Source organism: Schistocerca piceifrons, chromosome 7, assembly GCF_021461385.2.
Source record: "Schistocerca piceifrons isolate TAMUIC-IGC-003096 chromosome 7, iqSchPice1.1, whole genome shotgun sequence".
NCBI classification, from domain to species: Eukaryota; Metazoa; Arthropoda; class Insecta; order Orthoptera; family Acrididae; genus Schistocerca; species Schistocerca piceifrons.
Genome location: NC_060144.1, coordinates 192,408,466 through 192,425,801, shown reverse-complemented (window position 1 = coordinate 192,425,801; position 17,336 = coordinate 192,408,466). Strand labels below are relative to the sequence as shown.

Genomic DNA, 17,336 nt, shown 5'->3' with positions numbered 1-17,336 from the left:
AGTGAGGTTAAAGTCTTGTATTCAGTTTTTTACCTGCTTTGTTTTTGTGATGATATTAATATAATGCATTGTTTCCTTTATCAATTCTCTGGACTTTCTGCTCTTTCAAAATTGCTTTAGTCTGTTATATTTTAGGACACACTAACTGTATGAGTAACTTCATTTATTTACACTTGGTTCTTAGATACAAAATGAGTGTAACTCTGTCTCATGAGTACAGGCTTCATATATTTTGATATACAACTGCAATCAGATACTCGGTAGATGGTAATACAGTTTAATTTTGTATTTTCAGAGGCCATGTGTTATTAGTGTAGTAAAAAAGACAGTATGTGGTGGACAGAGATACAGACTGAGTAACACACTGCCACAATTTATTATAATAAAACTCTCTATTGGACATTGTTTATTTTCATAACAACCTTTAAAATACTTATATGTGGATTTGACATTTTGGTAAATGTTCTACACTAACACTAACACTTGCACTTACACTTACACTATGCTTTTTGCTCTCCATACCAATAAACTGGACAAGAACATTTCCATTCTTCTGAGAATTTAGTTTCAAAATCATTTATTATTTACTCATAAGTATTTCAAATATGTCTGTTTATAATACTGTCAGTTGTCTAATGACAAGAGTGGCCCATCATGGGTTGCTGGAGAACTGCTGTGGTGCAAAAACAAACATTTGAAATGCTTTAATACATCTGATGAAGCATGAAATCATAAAAAATGCAAAAGATTATTGTATATCTGCATCAAGAATAAAGTAAGATAACATTCAAATGATGTATTGCACTAATGATTATTAATAAAGTTGCACTAGTTTTAAAATGCAAGCTGGAGACAACCATTCTTTCTATGCCTTTGAGTTATGATACATATCAAAACCACAAGAACTTATTGTCTTGACTGCAGCCTCTTTATTTTCAAGCAGTTTGTGGACAAGTGAATGGTATGCAGTTTTGATAGTCGATGGTTAATAAACATTTCCATAATAGTCAGTCTCAGATGTTCAGTAACAACTCGTAAGGGGTCCCCTATAAGTTTAGAAATTTGACCTGACTATTGATCTAACAAGGCACAAGCAGTGCAGCAGCTTGAAACATTGATAAGATTGGGGTGCCATTTCTATAATTTGCTCAACTCCTGTAATAGCTGTAAAATCCCCAAGTGTGGTGAACTCATTGTACTGATAGGTTCTAACTTGGTAGTAATAGGGTCTAATAAAAATTAAATTTTCACTAATCTTCAGTAGAAATTTTCTATTCAAATTGCTGCAAATACTGTTCTTAAAACAGTGTCATGCTGTGGCACTTTAGAAATTATATACTTAACATTCTTGCATGCTGTGTTAGTTCTTACATGTATAAATCACTGCCAATAATCTTATGCTTACTGCAAATAGATAGCATTTCACAGTTTCCTCAGGTTTTACTTTTTTGATTGTTAACAGATTTTGAGTATCAAGAAATGAGGAACTATTTCTGAAAGCCTTCCTATATTTCCTCCCCAGAGCAATATTCACTGATTTGCTAATATCATATAACGTGCATCAATCATGCAGTGCACTACTAACTAAAAAATTGGCTCTAAGCCTTATACGCAGATATCATCCCTTCAGGTCCCTCCACCAGCTGTAACTCCACTCATATCAAATGACTATCATGTCATATTCACACTATTTATCAGCTTACTGTGTTGTTGTTGTACTATCTTCTTAAATAGGAAAGCGGATTTTAGTATACAGTGTGTGTCATGGAAGTGCATACTGCAATGATTAACAGCTGCCATTGAACCAGAATTGTTGTGTATGCTTTACTGCAGACACATCTAATATTTCCAGTTTGGTTTCTGTTCTCCTGTTCTGCATATCTGTACTTTTGTGGGTTTAATGCATATTTCATTTTCATAATCCATCCTGAAGCTACATCATTACTTTCTACCTCTTTTAAATCACTTATTGTCTGTTTCCCTTATATTTCATTTAATTTCATTTCTTTGCCCCCTTACAAATCCTCTATGCTTCATCCTCTTACTACCATTAATTTATAAGCATGACCTTATATTATTTTCTAAAAACAAAGATGATGTAACTTACCAAACAAAAGTGTTGGTATGTTGATAGACACACAAACGCACACACAAAATTCGAGCTTTCGCAACCCACAGTTGCTTCATCAGGAAAGAGGGAAGGAGAGGGAAAGACGAAAGGATGTGGGTTTTAAGGGAGAGGGTAAGGAGTCATTCCAATCCCGGGAGCGGAAAGACTTACCTTAGGGGGAAAAAAGGACACACACACACACACACACACACACACACACACACACACACTATCCATCCGCACATATACAGACACAAGCAGACATTTGTAAAGGCAAAGAGTTTGGGCAGAGATGTCAGTCTAACTAACAGTCACTAACACCAACCTATCAGAACTCCGAAGACAGGAACTTGCCCTTCAGTATATCCTCTCTTCCTGTTACCCACCAGGCGTCAACCTCCACTAATTTCAAGTTGCCGCCGCTCATACCTCACCTGTCATCTTTGCCTCTGTACTTCCGCCTCGACTGACATCTCTGCCCAAACTCTTTGCCTTTACAAATGTCTGCTTGTGTCTGTATATGTGCGGATGGGTAGAGTGTGAGTGTGAGTGTGAGTGTGAGTGTGAGTGTGCGTGTGCGAGTGTGTATACCTGTACTTTTCCCCGCTAAGGTAAGTCTTTCCACTCCCAGGATTGGAATGACTCCTTACCCTCTCCCTTAAAACTCACATCCTTTCGTCTTTCCCTCTCCTTCCCTCTTTCCTGATGAAGCAACCGTGGGTTGCGAAAGCTTGAATTTTGTGTGTATGTTTGTGTGTCTATCAACATACCAACGCTTTCGTTTGGTAAGCTACATCATCTTTGTTTTTAGATACATTTTTCCCACGTGGACTGTTTCCCTGTATTATATATATATATATATATATATATATATATATATATATATATATATAAACATTCCACATTGGAAAAATATATTTAAAAACAAAGATGATGTGACTTACCATACGAAAGCGCTGGCAGGTCGATAGAAACACAAACAGACACATACATACACACAAATGAAAAATATATCTAGAAACAAAGATGACTTAACTTATCAAACGAAAGCGTTGGCATGTTGATAGACACACAAGCAAACACTACACACACACAAAATTCAAGCTTTCACAAGCAACGGTTGCTTCATCAGGAAAGACGAAAGGATGTGGGTTTTAAGGGAGAGGGTAAGGAGTCATTCCAATCCCGGGAGCGGAAAGACTTACCTTAGGGGGGAAAAAGGACAGGTATACACTCTCGAGCGCGCGCGCGCGCGCGCGCGCTCACACACATATCCATCCGCACATATACGGACACAAGCAGACATTTGTAAAGGCAAAGAGTTTGGGCAGAGAGGTCAGTCGAGGCGGAAGTACAGAGGCAAAGACGTTGTAGAATGACAGGTGAAGTATGAGCGGCGGCAACTTGAAATTAGCGGAGATTGAGGCCTGGCGGATAACGGGAAGAGAGGATATACCGAAGGGCAAGTTCCCATCTCCGGAGTTCTGACAGGTTGGTGTTAGTGGGAAGTATCCAGATAACCCAGATGGTGTAACACTGTGCCCAGATGTGCTGGCCATGCACCAAGGCATGTTTAGCCACAGGGTGATCCTCATTACCAACAAACACTGTCTGCCTGTGTCCATTCATGCGAATGGACAGTTTGTTGCTGGTCATTCCCACATAGAAAGCTTCACAGTATAGGCAGGTCAGTTGGTAAATCACGTGGGTGCTTTCACATGTGGCTCTGCCTTTGATCGTGTACACCTTCCGGGTTTCAGGACTGGAGTAAGTGGTGGTGGGAGGGTGCATGGTACAGGTTTTACACCGGGGGTGGTTACAAGGGTAGGAGCCAGAGGGTAGGGGAGGTGGTTTGGGGATTTCATAGGGATGAACCAAGAGGTTACAAAGGTTAGGTGGACGGCAGAAAGACACTCTTTGTGGAGTGGGGAGGATTTCATGAAGGATGGATCTCATTTCAGGGCAGGATTTGAGGAAGTCGTATCCCTGCTGGAGAGCCACGTTCAGAGTCTGATCCAGTCCCGGAAAGTATCCTGTCACAAGTGGGGCACTTTTGGGGTTCTTCTGTGGGAGGTTCTGGGTTTGAGGGGATGAGGAAGTGGCTCTGGTAATTTGCTTCTGTACCAGGTCGGGAGGGTAGTTGCGGGATGCGAAAGCTGTTTTTTGCTTGTTGGTGTAATGGTTCAGGGATTCCGGACTGGAGCAGATTCGTTTGCCACGAAGACCTAGGCTGTAGGGAAGGGACCATTTGATGTGGAATGGGTGGCAGCTGTCATACTGGAGGTACTGTTGATTGTTGGTGGGTTTGATGTGGACGGAAGTGTGAAGCTGGCCATTGGACAGATGGAGGTCAACGTCAAGGAAAGTGGATTTGGAGTAGGAACAGGTGAATCTGATGGAACCAAAGGAGTTGAGGTTGGAGAGGAAATTCTGGAGTTCTTGTTCACTGTGAGTCCACATCATGAAGATGTCAACAATAAATCTGCACCAAACTTTGGGTTGGCAGGCCTGGGTAACCGAGAAGGCTTCCTCTAAGCGACCCATAAATAGGTTGGCGTACGAGAGGGCCATCCTGGTACCCATGGCTGTTCCCTTTAATTGTTGGTATGTCTGGCCTTCGAAAGTGAAGAAGTTGAGAGTCAGGATGAAGCTGACTAAAGTAATGAAGAAAGAGGTTTTAGGTAGGGTGGCAGGTGATCGGCGTGAAAGGAAGTGCTCAATCGCAGCAAGGCCCTGGACGTGCGGAATATTTGTGTATAAGGAAGTGGCATCAATGGTTACAGATTGGGTAAGGATTCCAGGTGTTCGAGAAAGTGGTTGGTGTCTTTGATGAAGGATGGGAAACTGCATGTAATCGGTTGAAGGTGTTGATCTACTTAGGCAGAGATACTTTCTGTGGGGGCTTGGTAACCAGCTACAATGGGTGGGCCGGGATGATTGGGTTTGTGAATTTTAGGAAGTAGGTAGAAGGTAGGGGTGCAGGGTGTCGGTGGGGTCAGGTGAAAGGTTTTGTAGTGGGCTTAAGGTTCTGGGGATTCCTTGAAGCTACGCCTGGACATCAGGAATGGGATTACCTTGGCAAACTTTGTATGTAGTGTTGTCTGAAAGCTGACGCAGTCCCTCAGTCACATACTCCCGACGATCAAGTACCACGGTCGTGTAATTTGGTTTCTGTAAATTATCAATCTGTCATTACGTAGGCTTTCCTGGCATAATAAGTCTTGAAAGTCTCTTCGGGTTTGCTGCCGGATCCTAAAATCAACTTGACTCGATATTTCGGCGATCGAACTGGTCGCCATCTTCAGGAAAATGCTACTTCTGCTGATGAGTCCCGCTGAGAACTGATGCCAGGTTGCAAATCGACGTCCTATATAGGCCACCATTCAGTACACGGTGCATGCGCCACCCATAACGGTTTCTGCCTTCCAAAACAGGGAGGAGGCACCACCCGCAGTGAAACACTGCTGGCAACAATATATCGCAATCAAGGCCGCACCGAAGAATGTTCAGTTTTGATGCGAGATAATACAGGATTCCACGTCTTGCTAAGAGGAAAGCCATTGTCTCTGTTGATTAAATTATCAGCCAACCTAATTTCAATTGCCTCTTTATAAACACTGTTCCAAAAACCGGAAATGTTGGCAACCACAACAGTTTCCTCAAATTTCGTATTGTGTCCCTCATTTAGGCAGTGTTCTGCTACCGCCGATTTTTCCGGCTGTTGTAGCCTCATATGACGGTGACGAAAACCAGATGGAACTTTGGGGGACAGTGTACACCGAAAGCCGACACACACTGATTGGTATCTGCATCCTAAGAGTTGTCATCCACCACACCAACGCAATGGCGTCCTTAAGACTTTGGTATGGAGAGCATATGTCATTTCCAATGCAGACAGCTTAACCCAAGAGCTTGAGCATTTGATGACTGTTTTTAAGTAAAATGGAACTGCGACAAGCAGATTCGTCGGTCTATGAAGTTTGGACCATCTCCGGAGGTGTACGAAGAGGAACATAGATCTGTGGCCTTTCTTCCTTATGCTGGAGGCTTATCGTTTAAGATTGGACGAATTTTAACATTAAGAGTGTGTTCCGTCCACCTTCTAAGATTAGGGCTCTGTGAAGGATGATTTGGGGCTTAGGAAACCCGGGGTGTACAAAATTCCGTGTCAATGTGGGAAAGCTTACGTTGGCCGTTCTATTCGCACAGTTCATGACAGGTGTGTGGAACATCGCCGTCATACGAGGCTACAACAGCCGGAAAAATTGGCGATAGCAGAACACTGCCTAAATGAAGGACACAATATGAAATTTGAGGAATCTGTTGTGGTTGCCAACATTTCCGGTTTTTGGAACAGTGTTTATAAAGAGGCAATTGAAATTAGGTTGGCTGATAATTTAATCAACAGAGACAATGGCTTTCCTCTTAGCAAGACGTGGAATCCTGTATTATCTCGCATCAAAACTGAACATTCTTCGGTGCGGCCTTGATTGCGATATATCGTTGCCAGCAGTGTTTCACTACGGGCAGTGCCACCTCCCTGTTTTGGAAGGCAGAAACCGTGATGGGTGGCGCATGCGCAGTGTACTGAACGGTGGCCTATATAGGACGTCGATTTGCAACCTGGCATCAGTTCTCAGCGGGACTCAACAGCAGAAGCGGCATTTTCCTGAAGATGGCGACCAGTTGGATCGCCGAAATATCGAGTCAAGTTGATTTTAGGATCCGGCAGCAAACCCGAAGAGACTTTCAAGTATCAATCTGTCAGTCTGTGTTCACAAAAATCACACACAATAAAAGTTGGATCGTCGAAATATCGAGTCAAGTTGACTTTAGGATCCGGCAGCAAAGCCAAAGAGACTTTCAAGTATCAATCTGTCAATCTGTGTTCACAATAATCACGCACAATATATACATTTTCGGGCATATCAATGCATTATGGTTGTCTGAAGAAGATAGTGGCATCTGCTAAACCAATGTTAAATAAGTTTCTATAATACCTTTCTAATACTTTACACAAATGTATAACAAGGTCTAAAGATTTATAATATCCCTAATATTGGAGGCTTCTGAAGATGACAGATTAATTTGTCGAAGCCAGTAAAGTGAAATAAAAGTATATTTGCAAATGATAACTGAATTTTATTCTGAAATATATATAACAGTTGCTGAAAAATAACAGGTACGAATAAATTAACTGATCGAGAAATCTGTGGGGCCACCTCGATCGTGCTGTTAATGCCTTGGATCTCTCAGGTGAGAAATCTAGTGCAGCTGGCCACAGCACTGGAGTTGGCGTGGCTCCACATCCCCATAGGTATCTTACAGAACCTCACTGGCTCTCTTCCTGCATGTCTGGTAGCGGTCCCCTCTGCAAAACGTAGTTATTCAGGATTTTGACGGGTGCTTACATTAATGTGACTGGGCAGTGCATAATTATGTTTTTGATATAGTGAGTTCCGGGAAAAGGAAATTTAAGGAGACTGCATTAGCTAAGAATAGGGGGAAATGAGGAAAATCCATTTGGAAGCATGGATGTACAGTGGTGACAAGTGTGTACAGGGACAATGGTAGTCATTATTGTTGCTTCAGTGAATATGTCATTAACTGTCTTTCAAAATGAAGCTGAAGATAAGTTCCTGCTACTGAGAATGACTTCAAGAAAGTAGGTGAGTGATGGAGTGGGACAGAAAGGGTTTTGCTCTGATGAAAAAGGGTGTTTCTGACATATTGTTCAGACAAGTTTGAGGAGAGGTATGAGGTACAGTGTATGAATAGAAGACGAGAGAGTATGGAAATTCCTGCACACAACCAGGATAGCTGTTCATATGATATGGTCAAACAGTCAAATATCACAGACATAATGAACACAGGCATTCATAACCCATTCTATGTGACATGAGTTTCCCTGAGAAAGACCTCACAGGATAGCATTGCTGTAATGAGTAACTGGAAGCACAAATATTGGTACAAGTTTCTTTGTCAGGTAAGGACAGAAGAGCTTTTTATATTTTTGTAGGGTATGGAGGGATGCTGATGCCTTCTTGCACATTGCAGCTACATTCTCAGTCCAATTTCAATTTCCACCTATTATTACTCCAAGACTCCTTGCTGAGGTTGTTCCATTTAGGATTAAAGATGGTAGGGATTTCCCATATTGGGCTAATGAACATAGTATTGCTTGGGTTTTGGATGGGTTGAGCTGTAGTTTTGCACTTAGATACAACTGGAGGTCACCAGCATACATGTGCTATTTGCATTATGACAAAACTGATGACACATCATTGGCATACAATGAAAAGAGTATAGGACCTAATACAGAACCTTATGACTGTTACTGAAAAAAATAACAGTTATTGGTCATGCAGTCTGCAAAAGTAGGTGTGCTCTTTATTTTTATTCATTCTTCTCATTTTCTTCCTTCCTTTTTCCCTGTTACTATGAGCACCATGCATCAATTCTTTATCAATATGTTCTCTAACATTATATTTCTACACTTTTTTTTTGCAATGAATTGCTTTCTCTTTTGTACACAATGAGCACTTGCACACACTTGTCCCCAATAGTGACTTTATCGAATTTTGAGCAAGGATGTCATACTTCATGAGTTAACTTACCCTTCATTTCTGTACAGTTAATACACCAGAAAAATGAATCTAGTATGAATCAGTAAATACGCACCTAGCAATACCACTATAATCAGTGCAGTCTTTGCATTCTTCACAAATGACGAATGATCTGTTATCATTTCCATAGTGGCATACGTAGCATATATTTTTAAAATTTGCTTTATAGTTTCACTATAGAGTGTCATATAAAGTCACATGTATATTACCTTCCCCATCTGCTGTGGCCCACGGATGGGTCATCATCTGCCAAAGTAGATGGTTCCAGAGGTGTCCTAAATAGAGTTTTCTGGGCTTTTGTTACTGTTCCTCTCCTCTTGAATACAACCTGCAAGAGCAAAAGTGTATATGAACAATAACAGTTTTCCCACTCATTATATAAAAACAACAAAAAGACTCAATTGACAAGAAGATAACTATGAAATAGTAAAGCAATAAATTTCCTGTGCAAAGAAGATGCATTATTGAATCATTTTAATTATACATCTTTTCAAACATCAAAGACAAAGTATCCATAATGTCAACTGTATTTCCATCCGGATGAACATTTTCTACTGGGGAAGTAAACACAAAATTGTAAGCTGTTTGGTGACAGCCTTCCTGTACACATTCATTCATTCACATTCATTCATATTCATTCATTCATCTCTCCATAGTGTTCCAGAGATCCCAGCAACAAAGAGAACCTTCAGGGCTAAGGAATGAGTCAAGGTATACATTAACATGAGACAAAGACATTATGGAAAGTTAATCTGTATATTGTATTAACAATAAATGATCACTGTACTACTTATACCATCTAAATTTGAGTAAATTGCAAAGCTGCTACTTCGTAAAAAGCTATTGCCTCCTGAAGTTTACTATATGACTGCTGTTTATCTGTTATCAGTAGCCTAATATATACTTGACTGCAACAGTTTTATGCATGTAAATACTAAGTATTATGTGTAGTAAATGCATGTAAAATAAGCTTGTAATATCCAGACTGAGGTGTAAGTATAGTTTTAACGTACATACTGAATACATGGCAAGAGTTCTGGGATCATTGCAAGAGTTCTGCGGTCACCAAACTATGTTTATAATTGCCATCTTTTCATCAATAAAGCTTTGACATGCTAGTTCTGTATAATAGGCACTTCACACCCACACAGGCTGTTTTGATCTGGAAATTATTTGACAATGCCAAAGATGTCACCTGGTGGCGTAATCACTTTAAAAATTATTTTGTCATATTCTTTGTACTTGCAAATCAGACCACATTTTTTGTATTTATGTAAAGTAGTGTAAACATAATTTGTTTTACATAAACAGCACACTGTGCTGTAACAGGGAAAAGAGAGTAACTAGCTGAAAAATGCTCCTGTCAGAGCACAAAAAAGGCAGATGTGCTCTTCTTTTAAAAAAACTCTGACAGTAAAATAGGCAACCAACTGTTTAATCCTCCTTCGCCTTCCTCACCAAACATTTTGGCATGCAGACATATTCACGCTTTTTAATGCTGAGAGTGAGTATCAGAGATCCAGTGATGGTGGAAGAGAGAGAAGACATGATGGAGACAGTAGCAGTAGGAGCAAAATAGAGAGGAGACAATGGAAATGAAAAAAACGAGAGATGAGTGGAGAGTATACATAGGCTTTGGAGGGGGGAGGGGGTGTTTAGACCCCTCCCCTGGACCAGTGAGTATGAAAGCTTCCTAAATAGAGAGATTGACTAAAAGAACTTAGAATTTACTGTGTTAAAAGAATATGAACATGAATATGCTCACAAGCCAAAATTTTAGGTGAGGAAGGTGGGATGATGATTGAAGCAACTTGTTGTCCACTTTTCTGTCAGAGTTTTTAAAAGAGGAGCATATTCACTCTGACAGGAGTTTTTTCAGCTGATGGTTGTCTACTTTATGTAATATTCTTACTACTCACTGCTGCTGAACAAATACTTTATTTACTTTAGGTGAAATGCCCCAGAAGAGAATTATTTTCGGTTAATACAATGACAGGTGCTTTTAAAGGCATAACAAGCTGAACTGAGCTTCTTGATTAGTTTGTCCATGTTTTGGTTCCATTTTAACTTGTTCTACACACTTTTGTAAATTACACAGCCTGACAGAAAAAGTTAAGTACCCACAAGGGAAGGAGAAAATGAAATTAAACTTCACAGGTTAGAGGGTCTGTGATATCATTGCAGTGATTCCAAAACTGAGTCAAATTTGCAAATATCATTGTAGTATGATCTCACTTATATGTATTAAGCTGCAGCTCCTCTGACCTGGATGCATGCTCTGATTTGCTTGGGAAGGGGTGTCATAAGGCTGTTGTATTCTCCCCTGAGACAACCTGGTGGGCACTTACTGTAGCTGATCCTTGATGTTCCAGATACTGGCACTGGGACAGGGTTGACATCTGATCTGGTTCCACACATGTTCTATGGGCAGGTCTGGGGATCTTGGTGGCCACAGGAGTGCCTCAACATCACACTGACAGTTTATAGAGGTGTGTCATGTGGACAAGCATTGCCCCGTTGAAAAACTGCATAGAATACTGTTACATGAAAGGTAACACATTAGGATGCTGGATATCTGTGACATACTATTGTGCTGTCAGAGTTCTCTCAATCACTACCAGCCATGACCTGAACTCATACCCAATGAACCCCACACCACAATGGCATAAGTAACACTGCTTGCCTCTCCCTAACATTGGAAGATGGGACCTCTCCCCATGTCACCACCATGCTTGCCAACAATGGTCATCAGGAGTAGCAGTGCAGAGCTGTGATTCATTGCTGAGCACAATGTTTCGCTATTCACCAACAGTGCATGCCTCCTGGCCACAGCAACATTAGAAACACACCGTTTGTGTTGTGATGTTAACTACAGTATAGGGATGTGATGGTAATTCCCTAATCAGGATGCTTGTGTGGGATGACAGAGTATGTTACAGAGAGCCCATTACTTGTTCTCGGATGGTAGATGCAGATTTGAAGGGGTTACGATGTGCTTGGTGCACAGTACGTCACTCCTCCCTTGTGGTGTTAGAAGTGCGGTGGACCTTAACCTTGACATTGTGTATGCCTGCCCTCACATTTCCCTGCAGTCCCATGTTGGGCCACTGTCACATGCATTCTAACATTTTTGATGACTGAGATGTGTGAAGTGTATGCGCAAACTCCCCACTTCTCTTACACTAGTTGACTTACTTGGCAATGCGCAGCCGATCTTCATCTCTGGATAGCCGGCTTCTGGAATCCCTACAAACTTCTTCTCTGAAGAATGATGCTAGTCACAGGAACCTTAAGGACTCTCTCTCTCTTTGTGAAATAATGACAACAACTATCGGTATATTTGGTCTTTAACAAAGAACAAAATTCACACTTCTCACATAAACAATTGACTTCTTGTAAGTCAGTCATGTCGTCTCACGTTAGAAACAATTAAGTTACATTTACAACAGAGTTGGCTTGATAACCATGACTCTATTATACAGGAATCATACCCATGTGTTGCCTCTAGTAAGTTCAAGTTAAAAGTTACCAAACAATCTTTTTCACTCAATTGTTGTTTCATCACTAACAATAGTCACAGTTACAAAACAGCACAGAATAACACAGAAGTTCCTTGACACTGCCATGTGCTTTCATTACGACTTCTGTGGACCGACCGACAATTACTTGTCGGTGTCGTTCGACTGCCATGTCTACCGTCTTCGTACAAAAAACTTTAAACTGGCCCGCTCAGACAGGTGACATGCAGCAGATAGGGTTCCTTCCCCCCCACTCACATCTAAAATATCATGTGTTCAAGATGGTGGAAGGCTGACTGATTCTAGAATTTGCACAGAAATTCTCAAAACACTACAGTATGTACCCACAAATCTGGATATTGCAGAAGTCGACATCTGACCCAATGGAGACCCACAATGAGGGCCGTTTCAAACTCTGTCACGTGCTTTTAACATTTTCTCACACACTAATCACTCAACATCTGACACTGTCGAAGCTCCTTTATATACACTCCAGGTTGGCTAACAACACTAAACATGAACAACACAAACACACTGTGGTGGCCATTCTACTCTAATAATTTACAAACCTACAATGGTGTGTACATTTAAGTTGTTACAGTCACATCTGACCATGTCATCTGTATAGTGGATGACCTTCATCCCACAAATACACAAAGAATACACGTTTTTCAAACAAATATATTTATTCAACTGTAAGACATACAGCTATGAAACTTGGGACACATATTTATGAATCTCTTAAGTTTAGATTACAGACGTTCGATATGTCCTCGATCAGCAAGATGACATATATTACATCGAGACTTAAATTCCTCCAATACTTGGATAAGCATCTCCATCATCACTGTCATTATGGCAGTATGAGTCAGTTCTTCAACTCTTGTTCTGTAGAAGCATTGGTGCATAAATGTCCTGAATGGAACTCCACAGGTAGGAGTCACATGGTGTCAAATCCAGTGACTGTGGAGGCCAGCTGAGAAGTGTTAAGCTGCTGGCTGTTTGACAACCAGTTTCATTCAAATATTCACACACACTTAGCAACTCCAATGAGGGGAATGCCCTTATCTTGTCAAAAATTGAAGTTGGGTTGATTTGGTGGAAGAGACCAAACAATGAAGTCATCGGTCTCATTGGATGAGGGAAGGATGGGGAAGAAAGTTGGCTGTGCCCTTTCAAAGAAACCATCCTGGCATTTGCGTGAAACGATTTAGGGAAATCATGGAAAACCTAAATCAGGATGGCCGGACTTGGGATTAAACTGTTGTCCTCCTGTGTGAGTCCAGTGTGCTAACCACCATGCCACCTCACCCCGTGAAAATGGAAGTTGTCCTTTTTTAGCCTTGAAACAATCAGTTTTGTAACATAGCAAGATACTGTTGCTTGTTAACTGTGTTTTGATCAAAGAAGAATGGGCTTGAACAGATGAGAGAGATATCACACAAAACACACTGACTTTGCATGAATTTTGTATATGTTCAATGTGTGCAAGTGGGTTCTGTACGTCCCAAATTAAAACTTTGTGTTTGTCCACTTTCCCACAATGGTGGAAAGTCACCTCATCACTGAACACAATGTATTGTACAAAAGTGCTACCATTGTCAATAGTATTCTGAATCTCATCAGAAAAGGCCATAAGTTTGTGTTTGTCATCATGAAGTTGAGCCTGTAATAGCTGTAACTTGTAAGGCTTCATAATCAACTAACATCTCAAAACACACCAAATTATTGCTGTAGGCAGGATTTTGTTGGACTGGCCTGGGCAAACATTTTCAGCTGTCCCCGTTGATATTTATTAATGCCTGTAAGCAGCTAATGGTCTGGATTTCATTGTAATTTCACATTGGAACATGATTTGAATTCACATGATATTGTCATCGGTAATACATGGGTGGCCAGGATTCTTTCCTTTATGTACAAATCCTGTGTCTACGAATTGTCAATACCATCTATGAATGTTCCGTCCATTTGGAGGATCAGCCCGATACCTCAACATGAAACATCTTTCCACTATAATCACGAAATTACATTTCGGAAATTCGAGAAAGCAGAATGATTTCTTCTGCAGAGTAGTCATTTTGCAATGTGTGATGATAACCAAGTAAACCAAAGGCAACTGGTATCTAGCGGCAATGAATATAAACTAGAAAATGTTTTTGTTCATCCAATAACCAAGCCATGACATGGCAATCAATAGTTTTGACAACATAATACTTTGTAATATGTATATTCCTTTTTGAAACAACCTGTATTTTCTCAGTTGTGTAAAGAAAGTAAAATATGAATAGAAGCCCTCTCTATAAGCTGCAAGTACTGGTATATGTCCAGTTCTCGAAGTGTATAATCATTATAATGGTAACAGCCATGGCTGATCTGCAACTCACTGACTTGTTATAAGAATGTCTTTTGCAAGAAACACTTTGAAACTGCCTGGTGCAATACTGGGACTTCTGAATACCAAGCAATATTTGTTAACAAGGTGAAAAATGATTAACTGGAATAAATTTAAGGTATTCTTAAACAACAGCCATAGCTGTGTGAAATAAATTGTTCAGCATACTTGGATCTCTTCTCACCGTTATTTACACTTTTCATTCATTCATACATTCTGTTCCAAAGAACCAGCTGTAAAGGAAAACCCTTAGGAATACAGCACTCCAGTTGGCAATGCCTATGTAAGATAACAAGTATCTGGCACAGTTGTTAAGTCAGTTACTGCTGCTACAATGGCAGGTTATCAAGATTTAAATGGCTTTGAACATGGTGTTATAGTCAGCGCACGAGTGAGGGGATGCAGCATCTCCGAGGTAGAGATGAAATGGGGATTTTCCCATATGACCATTTTGTGAGTGTACTATGGATATCAGGAGCCCATTAAAACATCAAATCTCCAACATCTCTGTGGATGGAAAAAGATCCTTCAAGAATTGGACCACCGGCCACTGTGGCTGAGTGGTTCTAAGTGCTTCAGTCCGGAACCGCGCTGCTGCTACGGTCGCAGGTTTGAATCCTGCCTCGGGCAGGGATTGTGTGATGTCCTTAGTTTAGTTACATTACACTTCTGCATATTGTTGCAGATTTCAGTGCTGGGGCATCAACAAATGTCAGAGTGTGAGCCGTTCAACAAAACATCATTTATATGGGCTTTCGGAGCTGAAGGCTCACTCGTGTACCCTTGAGGACTGCATGACAGAAAGCTTTACATCTCACCTGGGCCCGTCAACACCGACATTGGACTGTTGATGACAGGAAACATGTTGCCTGGTCAGATGAGTCTCATTTCAAATTGTATCAAGCAGATGGACGTGCACGAGTATGGACAGAGTTCCATGGACCCTGCATGTCAGCAGGGGACTGTTCAAGCTGGTGGAGGCTCAGTAATGGTGTGGAGCATTATCAACCACACTCCAGTATCATTTTTCTGGTGAAGTTTCCACCAATGCATGAAATAAGGCATATATGAAAGCCTTTTACTGTGACAGTGCAGAGTTACTTCAACACCTCCTGAACTGAAGGCATTCAAAGTATCTGTATGGGGTACCCACCTACTTTCCAAAGAAGCTAACTACTTTGATGGAAACTTCACCAGATAAATGATACTGGAGTGTGGTTGATAATATGTGGAAGTTGCTGATATATGTAATGAGAGCTTACCTAACATTGAAGATCTGAAGATGGGCAGCTAGTCTGAAACCGGTCATTTAAAATAAAAAATAGCAATCAAAGACTGAAATGCCATATTTCTATTCAAAGAACGATTGCAGCAATCCCATTAAGACAATCCTGTCTAGTTTTGATACAGATTATTGATGGCTGTCATAACAAGAAGATCCACAAAAACAAATTCGAGATCAACAACAGCTTATACTACAGCTGCTCATCATGATGAAGATTGGGACTCATATTTGATATCTGCAGTCTCACTTCCAAGCAAGTAGCATAACCAACATTGCTTTTCTGCTATCTAAAATGCAGACTTTTACAAAAATTACATCACCTCAATAAATATGATTTTTAGATTTGTCTGAATTCCGCAGATAGCTTTCTAAGCATTACAAGCAGCCAACACATGTTGTAGGATTTTTTCAGTGTCAGAAGTGGTCACATCAACCACTGAAAAGACTGACCTGTAAGCGTGGATTTTTGTGTGAAAATCAAAATTGTAAATAATCCTATGCAGAATCATTAGTGTGTGATGTAATAATTATGTATGAACCTGACAAAAACTACTTAAAATATTGAATGCAGCACAATGAAATTTTGATTAAAGTGAGGTAGATTCCTCAAAATGGTGTACCCTTCCACGTCACAGCTAAGTAGATTTGAACTCATCTTCATCATTTAACTCGGGATTTGAATCCTCATGTCCTTTTGGCAACAAAGCCCAAACAACTAATCAGCAGTGCCACATATTTCTACATCTGTACTCTGCAAATCAACGTGAAGCATATGGCCAACGGTGTGTCCCATTGTACCAGTTATTAGGGTTCCTTCCTGTTCCATTCATGTATGGTTCACAGGAAGAATGATTGTTTGAATGCCCCTGCACATGCAGTAATTAATCTAATCTTATCCTTACGATCCCTGTGTGAGCGATACGTAGGGGGGTTGTGGTATATTCCTAGAGTAATAATTTAAAGCCAGTTCTTGGAACACACTTGAGCAATATTCTAGAACCAGTTACACAAGAGATTTGTAAGCAATCTCCTTTGTAGGCTGACTGCATTTCCCCAGTATTCTACCAACCACCTGCTATACCCATGACTGAACCTATGTGATCATTCCATTTCATATCCCTATAAAGTGTTACACCCAAGTATCTGTATGAGTTGGCTGATTCCAACTGTGACCAATTGATATTATAGTCATAGGATACTATGTTTGTTTGTTTTATGAACTGAATAATTTTACATTTCTGAACATTTAAAGCAAGTTGCCAATCTCTGCACCAGTTTGAAATCTTATCAAGATCTAACTGAATATTTATACAGCTTGTTTCAGATAGTACTTCATTATAGATAAATGCATCATTTGCAAAAAGCCTGATGTTACTGTTTATATTTTCTGCAAGGTCAATAATAT

At 40.4% G+C, this 17,336-nt stretch overlaps 1 protein-coding gene across 6 annotated transcripts in view; it reads right to left on the bottom strand.

The window, feature by feature from the left end:
- Positions 1 to 333: 333 nt before the first annotated feature.
- The window catches only part of LOC124805030 (dual oxidase maturation factor 1-like), a 139,367-nt gene continuing 122,364 nt past the window's right edge, over positions 334 to 17,336 (bottom strand). For 4 of the 6 annotated variants that reach the window (XM_047265445.1, XM_047265448.1, XM_047265443.1 and 1 more), the window contains exons 10-11: positions 8,946 to 9,064; positions 334 to 673 (exon numbers count right to left, since the gene is read on the bottom strand). In XM_047265445.1, coding sequence (XP_047121401.1) covers positions 625 to 673; positions 8,946 to 9,064 — 168 coding nt within the window. In that variant the 3' untranslated portion in view covers positions 334 to 624. Of the gene's footprint in view, positions 674 to 7,231; positions 7,482 to 8,945; positions 9,065 to 17,336 lie in introns of those variants that run through there. The other 2 variants (XM_047265447.1, XM_047265446.1) reach the window with 2 other exon arrangements.